The sequence below is a fragment of the Triplophysa dalaica genome, chromosome 19, assembly GCF_015846415.1.
Source record: "Triplophysa dalaica isolate WHDGS20190420 chromosome 19, ASM1584641v1, whole genome shotgun sequence".
In the NCBI taxonomy this organism is placed as follows: Eukaryota; Metazoa; Chordata; class Actinopteri; order Cypriniformes; family Nemacheilidae; genus Triplophysa; species Triplophysa dalaica.
This window is the reverse complement of record NC_079560.1, coordinates 1,951,387-1,971,138: the sequence shown is the minus strand read 5'-3', so window position 1 is coordinate 1,971,138 and position 19,752 is coordinate 1,951,387. Positions and strand designations below refer to the sequence as shown.

General features: G+C 38.4%; 1 protein-coding gene across 1 annotated transcript; it reads left to right on the top strand.

Moving 5' to 3' along the window:
* Positions 1-1,810: 1,810 nt before the first annotated feature.
* Positions 1,811-19,658, top strand: ark2ca (arkadia (RNF111) C-terminal like ring finger ubiquitin ligase 2Ca). The gene is made up of 8 exons (XM_056731077.1): positions 1,811-2,144; positions 11,506-11,704; positions 11,791-11,916; positions 11,998-12,124; positions 12,209-12,313; positions 12,921-13,016; positions 14,657-14,760; positions 15,469-19,658. Exons 1-8 carry the CDS (start codon positions 2,084-2,086, stop codon positions 15,584-15,586), a joined length of 936 nt encoding a protein of 311 aa, XP_056587055.1. The 5' UTR covers positions 1,811-2,083; the 3' UTR covers positions 15,587-19,658.
* Positions 19,659-19,752: the final 94 nt, after the last annotated feature.

The following is a 19,752-nucleotide window of genomic DNA, read 5'->3' as shown; positions in this document are numbered from 1 at the left end:
TTCATGTTCATTTTAGAATGAACTAATACAATTTTATAATCAAAAGTTGACGTCATTAGTTAACGCACAATGAACTAACGAGAAAAATTGTATTGCCATTAAACGTCATTACCAAAGAAGAATAAATGCTGGAAAATATTATCACAACTGGAACATTTAACCAATCACAGCCTTCTCTGTTCTTACGTTTACTTGCATATCTCCTTGATAATCTATATATAAGACTTGACACTAAAATTATGAAATATTAGTGGAACAACTGATCTTCAGACATTTGTGCATTATTGTCTGAAGTTTGGTCAGGTGGAAGGAGCTTGCTTTGGTTTTCAAGATCCGTTCTTATTTTAAAATGTGACTTGTGAGAATATGGATAATAGTTTTTGTGCTTATTTTTAATGAATTCATTAAAAAAATAAAGATGATTATATAGCGAGAGCAGTATTTGATGTTAAATGAGTAGCGTTTCTTTATCTTTAGAGACAGAGAGAAGCAGTGTGAGGGTTTTTACTGGGTGTCATGGTGAGAAGTATGAACAGAAGGAGCACAGATAATCACAGCTCAGACCAGCTCGTGTGTGTGTGTGTGTGTTTGTGTGTGTGTGTGTGTTTGTGTGTGTGTGTGTTTGTGTGTGTTCGGGGGAAGGGGCATCAGGAGGGGTAAAGGCTGACATATGGACTGTATAGTCTTTCAAAGACACCAACCCCCTTTATGACCAACAGTGTATGTCAGTCTGTCTGTGATTCTCTCAATCACTCGGTTTCAAAAAGGATTTAAATCGCAAATTGAAATACTAAATAAAATATACGTTGACCTTAACTTCAGAAATTTTGAACAAAACTGTTAGAGAAAAAAAAAAGTGCAGAATAAAGAATTTCAACATAGCTTCAGTTTTATTGTTTTCTGTCACTGACCACAGACACCTGATGAGTGAAATTAAAAACATATAAATCTTTACATATAGTACCAGAATCGTGTTATGGATTGTTATGGACTAAGCATATGCAGTATCATTCTTGATTTTCCCCCACATATAGATCCTATAGGTTCCATAAATACTTTCGATGTTATGGTTCAGAAAAGAAACGTCTCTCCATCATGTTTATTGTCCATATCTGTAGCCACTTTTGAACATTGCGTTCTTATTCCAACCAATAAGCGAGAAAACACCAACACACATAGCATATGGTTGAGCAAACAGAATATGTGCCCAGATAGCACAATCCATCTGGCTTAAGTCTTTTTGACGTCTGTATTTACATCTGCAAGACATCTGCGATACTTAGTTTGCTCATCTACAATACGTCTCGGAGATGTCTGAACGTCTGTAATACGTCTGCTAAAGATCTGGAGATCTGCTGCGTAAATCATCTGCTAAACATCTTAGAAAGAGCAGCTTTACATCCATTCTAAATCATAAACATCTTACAGACGTCTTCTAGATGTCTACATGACGTCTGACAGCTGATATCTCCGAGTCGTATTGCAGATGAGCAAACTATGTATTCCAGATGTCTTGCAGATATAAATGCAGACGTCAAATAGATGTAAGCCATATGTATGTGTGCTATGGGGGTGTATATAGGAAAATAAAATGAAAACTCTAAAAAGGTATGAGTTCCTCACAGAAATAATTTGTATGACCAAACTGATCATTTCTATCCGAAATAGTAGAAAATAGTTTAATATCAATATGTTCATCCCCGTGATCTGACACAGGGTACAAATAAAGGTCATATTTGGTTCTCATCTCCGTCTATCACGTATGTCCACATTAATCAATATGTACACACTGACGTCATAGCATACGAATCCGTGGACGCGTTTCTGAAGCTGCGCGTATCCGCCGCGTCCTGCGCGCACGCTCTGAGCCCAAGCCCCGCCCGCAGCTAATTCACAAAAGACTCGCCGCCGTGCCGACCCATCCTATTGGCTGCGTCCGGAGCCACAGGAAGCGGCACGCAGCTCGCTCATTGGCTGTAAATCTCTTTGTGTGCGGTGCAGCTGGCGTCCGGGCTCCGTTTTGAATGGTCTTGTATTGGAAGGCGAAGGTGTCCATGGGCAGCACACCAACAAAGGAGCCAGGATGGTGTTAGTCCACGTCGGATATCTGGTTCTTCCCGTCTTCGGTTCCGTGAGAAGTAGAGGTAAATGTTGCTTTATTCCCTCGCGCGACTGACTTTTATGTATGATGTTGGGTCGCTCGGACGCGCGGATGCGATCAAAGGCTGCCGGCCTTCCGATGCGTCGCGTACGTCTTTGCGACATAAACACGGAGGCTGTGCAATACCATCAGTTGTTTAACTTAATACGGCATATCGATAATGTGATGTACACCTGACGTTATACATACTCTTATATTACGCACATTATATGTTTTGCAATATAAATGATCGCCAATTGGACAATGCGCAACGCCGTCGTTTCATTCAAGGACGCTGTATATTTCACATAGAATTGACGTCTTTATTCGTTCATCTGCCTCTGTATATACGCGACGTGCCTGTCGCTAAAAAAACCCGAAGCTGTCCAATTACGCGTCAAACGCGTGCGCACAGTGCAAAAACATCGCAGACAGGTTCGCTGGGTATAAAAAGAGCGTTTTATTTAGTGTCGGTAACGCGTTCCGTTACATTCCCGTACATCCGCTCCGCCGTGTGCGGTTTTGTTTATGAATAATTAAACATGGCTTCAGCAGCTGCAGTGGCACAAATATCCTCAGCTGAACCTGCTCCTTATTTTAACCGCCTTGTGTAACATTATAGACAAAATAGGTTAAATACTAACGTGTTTATACATATCACATATGCATATACATATGCGGTGTTTAATGTTTGATTTAATGTGTTGAAAGAAGCGCACGGATCTTAAAGCCCAGCGTGGCAGCCATGTCTGGATAGAAAAAAACAGACGTATCTATACAGTATGTGTGCTTTAAATATGATATTAAATTGCACGTGCAATTTTAGCCATTCTACACCACTAAAAGTGTATAACATGTCATAACATTCTTCGTAGTATGCATTGTATTGCCATGCGGATGCACCAATAAAAAAAAAAGAAGATGCATCCATATACAACACGTGTGTGTTTGTGTAATAATAAAAAAATAGTAGTAATGCATTTTGTAGCCATGCCCTGGCACCTACGGTTTCATTGATTGTGCTTGTATTTTGTTTCTATTTTTTTCCTTGTTCCATAGTCTGGGGGCAGATTCTACATACCGCATTATTTCAGAGCTCTGTTCCCTTCCATTGTGTATCTAACGATCACCCGCCGTCGCTGTGCTATAGCCTCTGCCTGCCCTGCATCTAGCTGTGTTGTGAATCCCTCTTCCTCATTCCCTCTCTTTCCATCTGAAGACGACATTACAAACAAACTCTCACTCATCCAATATATCTTCCTGTGTAACCGACTGCAGAATAACACTCTCTTCACTAGAAGAAGTCTCCTGTCTCCTTATGTTTTTTAAATGCTCATTGTTGCTTTGACGAAAATAACAACTCATTGTAGCATTTAGCTTTTTTACGACTGCCATTGTGATCTGTGTCATTCTCCGTGTGGGTAGACCAACATTTTTGCTGTAAATTTCTGTCAAGTGGATGAGTTGGCCTCTCGCGCGATCATAGCCGGGCTTGATCGACCCCCTAAACGCACGTCTGTCTTTCCTGTTTCTCTGTGGGGGAGGAGGGGGGGTGTGCCGGTGTGATTTGGCTGAAATTTTGATAAATGTTTACTGGAGAAACATAACTAATGCATTAGTTCCTTCTCATCATTTATATAGGGTTCAGATCAATATCGCCCTAGGTGACCCTGCACACGCTGGGATTTGCTTCCCGAGACCATCCCGTAAATGCTTTAAATCAAATGAAATCTATCCTGTCTAAAGTTCATCCCAAAATGATCGTTCTTGTTTAATTATTTGCTCACGCTCATCTTAAATCCTGTATTTTTATTTGGTGGAACACCAACAGTTTATAGTGACATTTGTCAAGCTCCATTTCTTATGAAAACATTTAAATTGAGATTCCATAAGTGTCTTTTTGTAGCCTTAGAGCTAAATTCTCTATGAACTGATGATGACGTGTTTTGTGTTACATGATAAACAATAACTCTATATGAATTAGAATGTAGATTTTTGGATGAACTTTCTCCTGTACATATAGTGTATATATAATGTATATTTTGTCTATAGTTACAGTTTACATACACAGGGAGTAAATGGAAGTGTAGTCAGACTGACAGATTACTCAGCTGAGCTTTATTGATCCCTGAAGTGTAATTCAGGAGAAATGTAGACATGCTGCTATTTCAAGTCAATTATGGATAATGTGCCTTCAAGAGAGAAGCTAATGCTAGAAAACTGTTTACTTTATGTAATGATGTAAACGACTATTTTGTTAATGATCCAGTTTCTTCCTAAAATGTCTTTTAACTCTTTGCCTGCTAATGTTTTTTTAAGATGTCAACCAGCACCTGCATTTTTAATCAAAAAACAATCATGGCATCACTACATTTTAATTGTAATTATTTAATATAGCAAAAGTACAGAAAAGTAATGGCCACTTAGCCTCAATGTGATATTGTTTTATATAAAATTAAGCCAGATCAGAGATATACATTTGTTTTAAGTTTTTATTAAATGTAATTGGCTTTTATTTTTAGATTAATTTTAGTAAAAGGTTTAGCAACAAAAATAGTTTGTTTATTATCACAATTAATAAAATCAATTAATATTATAATGAGAGGGCTTTAAACTTCAGTTTATTTCTGAGGCAACATTTCCATGTATCGTTTAAACTTTTTCCAATCATTTTGGACTTCAATAAAAAAAGAAACGTTTAATCTTCGTAAACTAAAATAGCCTTGAACCTGAGCAGATTCAAATCTCCTATTCTCAAAAGTTTTTGCTTGTATTTTACAAGATGCATTTTAGCGCCCCCTACCAAATAAACGTGTACAACTGGAAAAATACTGTGGATGCATCGTGTCATAGATGATGAATAATCCTTTCAACGGCAGGCAAAGAGTTAACCGGTCAATACCAAATTGGTCTGTCAGGTAACCTCCGTTCACTGGCACACTTTAACCCGACACCTCTCAAACTGATCCTCATTTGATTTAACATCCCGCTGCACATCTTAAGCAGCAAAAGCCCGGCGGTATCGACCAGCGTTCCTTACGCCGCGCGAGCGCAAACGTCATCCACTTAACAGGGATCACTAGAAGTGCACTGTAGAAGTCCTCTTAGTTGAAATATGTCTCTTTCTTTGGTTGTGGTTCTTCTGTTTCCTGTACTAGGCTATAATGCATGATCATGTTTATTTATTTTACTGTTTTTATTGTTTCTTTTCCAAACATTGAACAGCAAATTCCAATGTATCTTTGTGTAGAGATGTTCTGCTGTACTGACATTCTGTAGCACACACATCTACCCATTGGATGCTGCTTCTGTTATGTTAACTATATGGAGCATGGTCGGGCCTTGCCTTTGCTCTTTATTTGCATGGAACGATTATTATTATTATTATTATGATCACACAGTTCCGCTCACTCTAATATTTTCCAATAAAGACTGTAGTTTTTCCCTTAACCCTCAGTGTGCTTTCTGCTGTTTTCCATGTGTCGCACCTTCAAACCCCTCCCACTTCACTCTACTGCCTTTGGCTCCTCCTCCAGTCATATCTCGGCTCCTCCCTCTTGCCAGAGTGACTCATAGGAATGTTTTACCCAAGTACACTCACAAACATGGAGGCAAAGTAGTGTCCCACACATCCCATCTGCATTTCACTCTCTGCAGCAGCGTATCTGTCTTTCTCATTTGTTCAAGCACATCTCTTCTGGTTTGAGTTAAAGAAAATATAGAAACTACAGGACTTTTCACACTGCGCTGAACCCCGGGTTATCTTCATTCTAAACCCCGGGTAAACCAACATTTCACACTTGTAATTTTGAAGCGGGGCTATTATTTTACCCAGGGTTATGAAACCCTGCTCTGTATCAGGGTTAGCACTGCTTTTGCAGGGTCAACCGGGCATTGCGGTGCCAATGTGTGCCGTGTGAAACGAAGTGGGGCTAGAATGATATGACCAGATGCTTAGCAACGGACACCCAATCAAAAACTGAACAGCGCCTTGCTCATTTCATGAGCTGTGTACAGTCACCGAAACAATCCTTGAGTTTACGTCTCAGGAGGCTTAAAACAGCCAAAAAGTATTTGTGAGGCGTCATTTTCCCCCGAATGCGGAACAGCAAAGTATTCGGTTATTTAAAGGGCCAACGCAGTATTTAGATAATCTTATTACACGGCATTTGGGAATACTTCATTCTGATTGGTCAGTTGAGACATTCTAAGAGTTATGTAAGGGATAATGTACAGGCAGCTGGTTGTTATCGCAGAAATAAGACACGACAGTTTAATCGGGACCTTATTATGTGATAACAGCCGGCTGCTTGTACGTTATCCCACGGGCTACTTGGCAAAGATTTTTTTTTTTACATAAAATATGAATTTAAAATGTTTTATTAGCTCATTTTTACCGAATGCACACCTTCCGTGAGGAAAAGCCGTTTACTTTTGGTTTTAAAGTAAGAAATGACGTTCAAACGTCACAAACAAGCAAATTGGTTTAATCGTTTGTAAATATATCATCATATGCTATTTAAAGACATATTTATGATGCATTTTTGTGAAATATTAAACTGCCCCTCTCAAAATTATTTGCATCATCCGGGTTAAAGGATGTTATCAGTTTTGAGCGGTTATTTGAAAATATTTGTCGCGATTGGCCAATCAGAATCAAGCATTCAAATGAGTCGTGTAAAAATCACAGATAACGACCGCTCCAAACGAATAACACCCAGCAACCCGCATGCTCCAAATCTTTTTGAAAGATGCAGTTTAATATTACACAAAATTAAATATAAAATGTCTTTTAATCAAATATGACATTATATTTACAAATAATTAAACCAAATTGAGTGTTCGTGACATTTGAAACATTTTTCTTCCCTTGAAACCGAAAGTAAACTGCTTTTCCCCGCGGGAGTTCTGCATTCGGTAAAAATTAGCTAATAAAATATGTCAAATTCGCATTTCAAGTCCATTTTTTTTCACATGTGACAAGTAGCTGTGTAATAAGCAGGATAATGTACAAGCAGCGGGCTTTTATAACAAAATAAGCCCTTTCAGTGTGAAACAAGACCCTCCACTTCGTGTAACAACAGCTGGCCTGTACATTATCCCTTACATGACTGTTGACACCCCAAATATGCAAACATCAGGTTACAAACACCCAGGTTTATCCCTTAACCCCTGGTAAATTATAATCCGTGTGAAACGTGAAACAGGATTCGGTTTACCTGGGGTTAAGAATAACCGATTGCAAGTGTGAAAAGCCCTATTGTGTGTCAAAAGTATTGACTTAAAAACAGGACGTTAGGTCTTAAATCAGGACAAAACTGTACTATTTTCATACGAATACATGTAATATGTCAAATGTATGTTCTGGTGACTCTGTTTACTTACCCTTATTCTGTTTTACACCTTGCGTTCAATAGCCTTTAAACGTATATTATTAACTTTATGAATCCTAATAAAAACTTAAATTATTATCAAACTAGCAGAAATTGATATTTCATGCATGGTCATTCTGTGTCGACCAGAATTTTTTAAAGAAATATTTAAACGCTTCATTGTAAGGGATAATGAATCAGAATCAAGAAGGCACCCAAAATATTAAATTCCATTGGTGAACATTTCCTGCGTAATACACTATTTTGTATGGGGTGTAAATGACATTTTCAGCCAAATTATTGGAGGTATAAATAAACTCAATCTTTGAGCTGTGCTGCTTGACCTTCAGACGATGACCTTTATTACTAATGATGAAGATTTTTTTGGGTCGATCAATAAGTGCATATTAATTCCAGATAAATGAGATGTTTGTGTTGCATGTGAGGGACACACAAAGACAAGCTTTTTACAAAGACCAATCTACGCTACGAGTCTATTAGATGGTCACGGATCAATATTTTTGCTCAAATCCGTCCATTGGTTTTCGAGGAACGCAGAGGAAGATCATTAGAATTCAGGTGGTGTGACGCACGCTCCACGAGTTTCTGCTGATCGAAGAGTTTTGCTTGAATTTTCTGAGCCTTGGGGAATATTTCCCACCGAGAAAATCGCCTGTTTTGTTCCGTTCTCCAAGGGTGGTGTCAAATAAGACAAGAACAATTCTACATCAAGAGTCCGGCACTTGTGCACTGAGAGAATTTCATCTTTTGCACAAAGCGAGCATGTATTTTCAACTCCTGCAGGGCAAAACACTACAAGCGTTTAAAATTCTTCTTCCAGACCTTTACGAGACAAGATGTCCTCGCTGTAACCCTGGCGGAAAATAGCATTTAAAGAGCCGCACAACCACATAACACGACTCTGTCAAAATACTGAATTTACCAGTAATGGGGAAAGTAAATGGCTGAATCCATATTTCAGCATATTTCGACTTTTCAGCATCATTTTCATAAACATTAACACATTAAACTTTGAAACATGAGTGACTTTGTTAAAAGTTGTTAACATTTAGTTTTGTCTCTTATGATCTCTTGGGTCAACATCCATTGTATTTTCATTCTGGCACATTGTGGAACATAACACACAAAGTTTGAAATCAAACAAAGTTTTGTCACTTTGTGACATGGTGATCTGAGGACTTTATTACCTAAAGTGCATAAGCCGAAACTATAATACACACAAACGTACCTCAGCTATGGCAGAAATCCATTTCCTCCAATGGCCATTTAAAGAGTTCAGAGGTCATTATACACAAAAACCTGACCACATTATTTACATTAAACCATTTCAGATCATCAAATGTAAAACACTTGCATAAAAAAAAAATAGGATTTTTATGGCTTTCACCAAACCAAGTTCTTTGCTGAATTGTGGTAAGAAGTAATTGACTGTGTGTGTGTGTGTGTGTGTTTGCTGGACAGCTGAAGGGCTGAAATAGAAACTTTGAAGAGCAGCTGTTTACTGACCGTCTCTCTTCAGTTCTCTATCCTCTCCCATCCCCCTTTCCTCCTAAAGCCACAATTCAACCTCGTGTCCTCCTACACCTCCACAAGCCCCCCAATCCCCCCCTGGCCCATCTGTGTACGTCACGTCCATCACGTAATCTGTGTTTGACTGCTCATACACAATGAAGATCTGATAAACTCGTGTCATTTCCTCCAATACCTTAGTGGCCAAAATGTACAGTATTTGCTCTTAATGCCCGATATATATCATATGTTACAAAATGAATAAAAAATTTGAAGATGTTATTAGACAATTTTTGGCAAATAGACAAACCACAGCATATCAGAGAATATTTTTATATAGAATTAGATTTTTTATAATTTAATGGAAGAAATTGAAAAAAAATTAACTTTGCAGGTAATAAAGCCGCTGTTGAGTAAAGTATTATCGGTTATAAAAAAATAGTTTTGATAACAGCAGTCAACCTTTGTTTGTCTGTTTGTTAAGTATTTTTTATTACTGTTTTTTTATGATTTTGAAATATGCTTCAAAAATATAAAATTACAAAAAAAGTAAATTTAAAAGAAAAACGTTGGACTTGTTATTTTACAGGGATAATCTTTATTTAACTGTTTATTTCTGGCGCCCAGAAATCAGGATTTTTTTTTTATCTGCAGAGGTCAGCAAATTTACAAGAAAAAAGGGAAATCTATTTATTAAATATCCTTCTATCCTGTAATATTACAGGAAACAATTTTATTTTACTGTAAATTTTTGTCGCTGCCTCCAGCTAACAATTGTTGTCTTTTTTACTGAATTTTTCAGTTTACACTCCAAAACAATTACATAACATGCATCGAAAATCTTGCATACGTTTTATAAATATTTGAATAAAAGGCAAACACGTAAGTTTTTCAAAGTTGGTCATCACCTTTGGGCACTGCTGTAAGAACTCTTAAAGTCTACATGAAACTGAAGAAGCGATTGTCTTTTTTTGCGTATTGTGACATATACTCAAGGGATTGACTTCTGAAATGAGAAAAAAATGCAGGGCGGGACTTGATTTCAACACCTGACAACTGATTGGATCGTTAAATGGTAAAAGATCAAACGTCAGTTTATAATCTGTCAGTCATTGTAGCCCCGCCCTCGCGTCCTTCCTCCTGAACAGAAGTCGCTTAGAGAGGGGCAGAAGGATAACGTTTTTGATTAACGATTACAAGTGCAAATTAATTAAAAATAATGATGTGCACGGATAAAACATTTGTAATAAATATTTTAGCAGTGTGTAAAACAATTAGAATGATCATTTGTTTATTTCACCCTGACTTTGAACAGGATCACAGTCAGATATGATTGAGGAGGTTAGGTGGAATGTATTTTCTCTTAGGGTAAAGCACACATGATCCTATAGGATCAAGATGAGTTGGATGTGTGGTCACACAGTGTCCTAACTGATGTAATATGGGTCGTTAGATTGAGCAGGTGTCACACAGCTGACTTCAGTACACACAACAGGTAATATAATGCAGCGTGAAGTCTGGTTGATGTTTTGATGATGATAACATCACGCTGTCATGACGTTGGTTGTTAGTTCCTAGCAGGCCCTCGGGACCGTGGTTTTATTATAGTAAAAGTGGTTGCCGTGGTAACCATGTAATTTAATATATGTTGCAGGGCAATAAAATCCACTGTTGTTGCACTTTTTCAATAAGATAAAAAAGGACCTTATTTTTTTACCAGTTCTCATATATTTTTGGTTACTATCGTTTCGCTGCAAATCAAATCTTTTAAGTTAAAAATATAGATTAACTATGGTTAATGATTCATAAGGTACGAAAATCTACCACGGTACTATACAAAATACTTTAGTTAAGGCCACTCTGTTTATTGTTTTTGATGTAAAATCATCATAAATGAAGATATGAAGTTTTCATTTGCAAAAACGGGTAACTCTGAAGGAATGTTTTATTGTGCATTTTAATTTATCTGGATCGAACTTCGAAAAAAATGCAGCTAACTAACACACAAAAACACATGATATCATAATAAAAAAGGATTTTAGAAATGGTGTTTATCTGTTTTTGCCAATAAACTCTTCAGTAGAAAAGCATGCAACATTTTTCTTTTTTCACGACACGGGTGGCTAGTACCAAGTTATCAAGAAAAGTGGAAAATACTGAATTAGTGAACTCCATAGTGTATACTAATCGTATTCTATTCTCTCAACTATGAATTGATCAAATGTAGCAAATACTGGTACAGTAGGCTTTAGTATTTAAAAACACTAAAGTCTAAGTTTACTTCAGTAAACACTATACTATACCACACTCTTTTTATGTGGCTTGTATTGGAAGCTATTATATTCACTTTTCTGTGCTAGCTGAATAAATAATACTTCATATGTTGTAAAGCCTCATCCAATGAATGTGTTTAAAGTGATAAACGTGTGTGGACTCTCTTCTGTGATTGGTTGCCCTGTACAGGAGCACATTTTAGCAGGCACCAGCATACTCATGCTACCTCCTGCCGGCATTTTCACCTGGCTGCTACAGCGACGCCCCTGCCTGCCGAGTTCCCACCCCCTCCCCTCGCCCCGCCTCAGTACCAGGAAGTCCCGCCCCCTTTCCTACCTCAGGCCTTACAGCAGCAATACCTCATCCAGCAACAGTTACTGCAGCGCAGGTAGATACAACACATGTTCAGCTTATTCTGTCGGGTTCTGAATGGATTCTAGAATCTGTTTTTTATATGGCTGTGTGTCTCCACAGACGTACACAGGAGAGGGTCCCGCTGAACACAAACAGGTTACGCCCAGGATATGAATATGTCCCGCCTCTTCACGTACCACAGCCAATCCCACAGCAGCCCAGATATCTGGCGGAAGGCACAGACTGGTGAGTAATGCACAAAAAATGGTACAAAATCTGCTCGTGCTGATGTTTGTGTTCTTGAATGAAATGTTTGCGTGTTTGTAGGGATCTGAGTGTGGATGCAGGTATTCCTCATCAGTACCCACTGCAGCAGATTCCTCAGCCGTACCAGCATTACCTGGCATCCCCCAGAATGCATCACATCCCCAGGAGCAACGGATCGACACATGTGGTGAGTGTTTGTGTGCACTAAGGAGTGTGTCTTATGCATACAGCGCATGTATTGAGTGTGTTCTGTATGTTGTGTTTTCTGCAGGTTGTTCATGAGATAAGGAACTATCCGTATCCACAGCTCCACCTGCTGGCGCTCCAGAGCTTGAGTCCCGGTCGACACTCTTCTGCTGTTCGAGAGAGCTACGAGGTTACACACTTTTAAACATTCAGCCTTGTGTAAACTCATTTTGTGCAAGATTTGTTTTGTTTATTTGTGTATTTTGTAATCTTTTTGGCTCAAAGGCTCACCCTGCTGTCCACAACAATATCCAAAGGCCCCACGCTATTATAGCACATGGTGTTAAAAGATATATTTGTTATAATAACAACCAGACAATGAGAAAGATCTTTTTAGTTGTGTTAGCTTACTTTAAGGATTGTTTGATGTCATTTAAAATAGTTTTTATGTCTTGACGTTTAAAGCATGTAATGCATTATACAAGTGAACATATATTTACAGTACTCACTCACCTTTTATCTCTTTGCATTTTATGGTTTCCCTTTTCTGACAATTCACGAAACTTTTTTTTCTATCACTGGATTAATACAACATTAATCCATTTCACATCAGAAAACACAGTTTAGTTCGTTTATGAACATTGATCACTGTTTCGGGTCTAGTTTTGCGGATGATGGTTTCATGAATTTTATCCTAAAAAAAATGATCTCTTGTTACAGTAAAAGTAAGAGTAAAAAGCTTCTCCGCGCACATTTCTTCACTCGACACTGAGTTTTTATCCTGTGATTATTTGCAGGAACTGCTGCAGTTAGAAGATCGATTGGGAAGCGTGAGTCGAGGGGCCGTGCAGACCACCATAGAGAGATTCACCTTCCCTCACAAATACAAGAAGGTAAACACACACACAACCCTGGAACAACAACAATGGCAGAATCATTTTAAAATCGCATAGAATTATTTTTACCTGAGACATCTAATCATTTGTAATAATTGCAGAGATTGTCTCTGATCTTAATCCCGCGCGAATCGTCTGTAATTTGTAAAGTAATTGAAATATTCCCCCGCAAATTACCTGCCATGTTTTGACAAGCACAGAGGTCCTGCGATAATATTAGTCCCGTGCAATTGTCATCTGTTATTTGGCGGGCTCATAAATCTTCAAGGATTTCTTGATGAATAAGAATCAATTTCAAGGTTCTATTCACTGTTCGCGAATAATGGAAGCTGTGCTGAAGTGTTTTGATAGTATTTAGTGTGCTTGGTCATATCCATACCTTCCAACAACTCCGAGATGACGTATTCTTGTAGGCTAACTCGGAAGTAAGCACCGCGCTGGTTTCCATCGAAACCCGATGCATTTTTCCCATCGATTTTTGGAAGATCACAAAAAATAAGCTCTGTGATCAACAAAGTTGTTTACACGTTTTGTCTCAAAATAATCTTTACAAATTAACACCACATTTGTTATTTGAAGTAAAAAGCTATCACAATGCTATAAACAGACTACACTTAAAGGGGTCATATGGCAAAAATACGTGTTTTTCTGTGTCTTTGGTGTGTTATAAGTTGCCGTTGCATGTATTAGACACGTTAAATTGCAAAAATGTAAGTGTCAGAACAAAAGATGCATTTATCTAAAGCGAATGCAAACCCAAACCTGCCTGAAACGCCTCGTGTAACCACACCCCCACGCATGTACGTCACTTAGTGGTATGATTTGACTAAGACCGCCCAAATGTATACGTAAGTAAGGTGGGCGGTCTTGTAAAAACTTATTGTACCGGCGCAGCCTGATGTTCCGAATATGGTAAGAGGCGTTACATTTCCGTACAGTATTCGACCAATCACTACGCACTAGTGACCTGGCAAATCATAGCACACTTCACTTTTCAGAGTGATGAGCTTTTTAAAATATCATTGCGTTTCAGAGAGGCGGTGCCACGATTTAAGCATTTTTTAACATTAAATCGTGTATACACATTGTATTACATCTAAAGCAGACAATAATATTCGCTTACCTGGTAAGTAATTACCCGTGAATGAAACCTCGTCTACTTTTTGAGAGGTTTGTCCCCATGTGTATTATTCGTGAGCTTTATATGCGGGATGACGTCTAACGTCCCTGTCAAAGGAAGTAGTCCTTTGTTAGCAACCGCCGTTTTTAAGACACAATTAGGCTTCAAAAAAATCACAAGCGCGTTATAATTGCCGTTTTATTTCAAAGAATAAAACGTGAAAATATTAACGACTTTGGAGCGATGGAACCAGATGTCCTTAAATGCTAACATGCATTCGTAATATCTGAGCCTCCCTATACCAATTCCGTTCGAAAAGGGCTAAAGAAGTATTGTCACATTGAACAGGATCACTGTTTTCTGAAGCTAACCTCCCTCTCTCTCTCTCTCTATCTCTCTCTATCTCTTTCTATCTCTCTCTCTCTCTCTCTATCTCTCTCTATCTCTCTCTATCTCTCTCTATCTCTCTCTATCTCTCTCTATCTCTCTCTATCTCTCTCTATCTCTATCTGTGTAGCGGAAGCCTGTGGATGTGAAGATCTGTGAGGTTGAGGAAGAGTCTGATGTAGATGAGAAATGCACCATCTGCCTCTCCATGCTGGAGGATGCAGAAGATGTCAGGTAGTGTATACTGCAGGGTTCAGTGCAGAGTACACACTAAAGAAGTCTGGTACTTATGAGAACACCACACAGACTTCATGCTACACAGGGTGTGCTTTATAGAAGCTCTGCACTTTGTGGAGTACATATTACATAGTACATACTTTAGGATGCATACTCCAGAGGGCAAAACCTCACCGAGCACACATCTCAATAAAAAATAAGTTTACAATACACTAAAACAAGCACACATCATCAGTAAATCATGGTAGGCTACGTGTTGTTTTGCAAAAAATGACATTGTATTGTAGATCTCTAGTGTTTGTGTGCAATTTTTACAACATGACATGCTGACACATGACCTGCATCAACATATTATACAGTAAAATGTTTTGTGATTTTGTGTTTTAACGCTTTAAATCGTTTTCTTTATTTCTTTCCTCGTTGCGGTTTAAGTTAATGTCATTTTTAAAACTTGTTCATTTTCTGTTAATTGATTGACATGTTTATACTTTTTTTTTATCGGCTTACAATTCACAATTAAATATTATTGAAACTTAAAGTATTTAAATTAAAAAATTATTCAAAATATAGGTATACATTCATTTTGTGAACTCGTGTATTGTGTTGTTACCCCTAATAATACCACAAGAAAATTATTAGCATATAGACAATAAACTCTATTTTTATAATAATATAATAAATCTCTCTCTCTCTCTCTCTCTCCAGGCGGTTACCCTGTATGCATTTATTCCATCAGGGATGTGTGGATCAGTGGTTGGCCACCAGTCGGAAGTGTCCCATCTGCAGAGTGGACATCCAAACACAACTCGCGACCGAGAGCTGAAACATGAGCAAATAACTCCCATCCTGAGAGCTGGAACGCAAGCTCTTCTTTTGCTCTTATTAAACAAACACATCAGCATATATCTCAAACAGATATCGATCTAAACCCGCGCTTACAGGGTTGCCATCCACACACACTCTGTATATTACCTACACGCATGCATATGTGTGAAAATCATACACCCCACTAAAACTTCACCCAATGAGCCATCCAATACGCACTAAACACACACACGCTTTACTGAGCCAATGACAATAACCGACACTAAACACACACACACATGCTGGTAGAGCTGAAGGGTCTGTTGCGAGGAGTGGCGTGTGTGTTCGTAGCATACGTGTGTGTATTTGTGCAATTCCTTAAGCCATGAACTTTACTAAAGACCCTCAGCTTGCATACAATACACACACACACACGGAGTAATGACACACACATACACGTATGTACACAACCGAGCTCTTGGCGGATGAGACACTGTCAAATCTTGCTGCTGGAGTGTGTGTGTGTCGCTGTATTTCTGATCTGCAATACTGCTTTAGTCTTAAACACTGGAGCTATTTCAGCATTGTTTGTGTGCCCGTATGTACGCTTGAGCCTCGTTTTGGTACGTGTGTATTATGTGTGTGTGTTATTATTTTATTGGTCATGGACGGGCCCAGACGGAACCTGCGGGTGTTTTTTTTACATTCTCTGTTTTATTTTCCGTTCACAGAAAAACGAAACCTGAGAAATGTGTTAAACGGAGCTGAGCGGAACCACACTTATCGGTAGCATTTAGAGTGAATATTTAATAGTAATAGTTAAACTGCATGGGGTTAATGGATATTTAGAACTTTGTGAACGAGTGACATTACATGTTTTTTCAGAAATCTGCGATTTAGTGTCAGAAATATTTGCCCTATTTTTACTTTTACGGCGATATATTTTCAGACATTTTTAATATTTTATGCTTCCAAATCTTTCTTTTTATCATTTTGTTAAAGTCCCAGTGAAATTGAAAATGACAATTCTTATTTTTTCATATATTTTACAAATATTGGAGCGTTTATTGTTAAAAGCTTATCAATGTGGGTGATTTCCTTTTTAAAATTCACGTACCCTCGTAAACTGCAGTTAAAATCTAAAAATGCACTGAAATGAAGATCCGTAAAGTAAAGAGCTGGGGTGGAGCATCCGCTAACCCCTCCCCTTTATTTCAAAATCAAAGCATCCAATCAATTTGCGGTAAAAAACGCAAGCCGCGGCAGCTTATTTTCACCTTTGAAATTCCTTTCCACTCGGAAATGTCGGAATACGGAAGTAAAAATGATCAACTTCCGGTTCACTGGGACTTTAAATTGTCTCTCCAACTGGCCCTAGAATACAACGTTAAGAAATATATACGGTTTTACAAATAAGAAAGTTTTCGAAGGTCTCAATTTCTGACGCTGCTGCAGAGTTCCGTGTGGGCCGGTCGCTGGGTTCGCTGTGCACGAAGGTGCATGTAGAAAAGCCAAAAAACACAACACATACTCAAAACAAAAAAACCTTCAATTAGTCATTTCAAAGACAGCAGGAGGATGGCTGTTGTCTTCTAAGACGCTCCAGGCATACGTAGGATGAGAATGTTGTGATCGATAGATTCGTGTAGATAGGCGCAGTCGTAGTTGCATGCATCTGTGCTTCGGCCATTGTTTTAAAGGTACACCTGGAAGTGTGGGTGCGTGCGTGTGTGGTATTGCATGAATGTGTATTAGCTCCTTTAAGCTGTGACGATCTGTATCATTATCAGACTCATGTAGCTTGTGCGCGAGTGCGTCGCTGTGTGCGAGAGACCCTGCCATGACCTTTGACCCTAAATGCCTACTGAAAAAAGCACATGTGAGCATAGCTGAAGTGCCCGGCCTCACTCTGGTGCTGCGCTGCCATGGTTACTGTATTTATTATTGGTATTTAAAACGTGCAGTGTTGGGAAGGGGGCGGGGCTTGTGCGTGTCCAACCGTGTTTTTTTGTGTCACTGGTCTGCCCTCGTGGTTGCTATGCTGTATTGCTAGAACAACAATGTAGAATGTTGTGTGATAGAGGACCATCCGCCAACAGCACGTGAGCATGGCGGGACGGTTCGCAACCACGGAAATGGCCATCGCAGTTTTAAAGGTCTAATTTCGTTCCTTGAGAAGTTAAAGTGAATGTACACTTGTATTATTTCTATTCCTTTTCCTTGATTTTATGCGTAGTTAATTTACTCCGGGGTTCAAATTCACAGCCACAAATTCACAAACTTCCAGCCATAATTTCAAATGTAGCAAATGCTATTTTGTTTTTCAACCAATCGGCTGCGGCCTTCGTCCCGTGTGTTGGCCCCCTCCCCCAGTGTTCCGTGTGCTGATTGGCAGATGTTGGCTCACGTTGATCGTTTACACAGGGTTATGTCCGTTGAAATGCCTTAAGTATTTAACAATCATAATTTATTACTAACTGTAGATATCGTGGGTGCGTATTTAATTTTGTATAGTTTCATTCTTTTGCAATGGAATCATATTTTATTTATTTAGAAATAACACAAAATGATTAAAACTCTTACCTCATGTTTGAGTTGGTTTGCGGGAATGCTTCGCATGCGGTTGGTCGTGTTCGTGTGTGTATCTCCCTTTGGTGCTGTGACCTTACTGACATTCCGCTTGCTGATTGGTCAGACACGGCAGCGGAGTGGGAGTATTCGGGGTTTTGATTCGCTGTCCTGTTTGCACTTAGTTTTTCGAGGCCACCCTCTCACTGGCATCATTTTAACCACTCTGGCAACACAATCTCTGTCTCTCTCTCTCTCTCTCTCTCTTTGTGTAAGTCTTTCTTACATTATTAATGTTTACATGATCTTTCTCATCTATGCTAGTTTTTAACTTTTAATGTTAACATCCACAATCTTTTTGCTCTTGCACTCTTTTCTCTAGTTTTTATCTGCTTCGTCTTTCTTAAACTGTTAATGTTAACATTCTGTCACTGAAAAATTCACAATCTCTGTGATTTTGTACCAAAACCTAATGAGCTGACTTTTAAAACGGCTTCCTAAATAAAATAGTCTCAAAGTACATGCGTTGAAAAAAGCACTCTTCGCCATATTGGATGCATTTAATCACTGATCTTGTTGCAATGCCTTATGGGATTGTCTTCTCCATGCTGCCTTGGAAGTTGTCCAAATGTAAGATGTTCTTAAGAAAGTTAACCATGGTTTTATCATGGTAAAACTGTAGTAACCGATTTGGTGGATTGATTACCATTTGCATAACACCTGTTTTACTTCAAATGGTTAAACTATGGTTACTGTGGCTTATTTTCGTAAAGGATTCACTAGGTTCCCTTGTGCCCATATCTTTTTAATTCACTTCATCTCATCTCTCTTTTTCTGTCTCCAGGGCATGTGAAATCTATTCATCATTTCTCACTTTCCAAATGTCTTTCTCTCAATCTCTCTCTTTCTCCCTGTCTGAGGATCGATCTCTTAACCCTCGCAGGACAGGGTCAGGACTAACAGAGTATGACAAAGCACAACAGATTTAAAATGCATGTTTTCTCAGGTTTGAATATATACACGACTTAATAGAAATATACAGCTACATAGAGAAAATAAAGTTACTAGTGCAGATGTTTTACTAACGGTATTAGAGAATTGAGTTTTTGCTGCTGCTTGCATTTGAAAAAAACGAAAACGACAAAAAAATGACTTAAATACTAAAGTTGTCCTACAAGTGCCAGTGACAGGGGTGCCGCGTGCCGTGGGTGTTTTTCACTAGAGGATTTTCTAGCAGAATATAGACTATTTATCATTCATATTAAAGCAATAGCGCCTCCTGCTGGTGTGACTGCTAGTACGTATAACTGGTCGAGTATAAAAAAAGCGTCTGTGTAAAATGTTAGATTTCTCTTTTGGTGGAATTTTTGTACCTTATTTATTACTACTACTAATGATGAATTTAAAAGTGGCATCGCTAAAATGTATTTTGGGTTTCGTTTCGTTTTCATTTGGTTTAATTTCAAAGCTTGTACATTATCCTTTTTGTATGTGCTCATTTTGTAATAAAAATTGTTAAAATGTTTAAACTGCTGCTTCGTTTCTTAATTGCACACAAACAAGTGATATATAATTGTGCCACCACCTTTTTCATCATAAAACTTTTTCAAAAATATA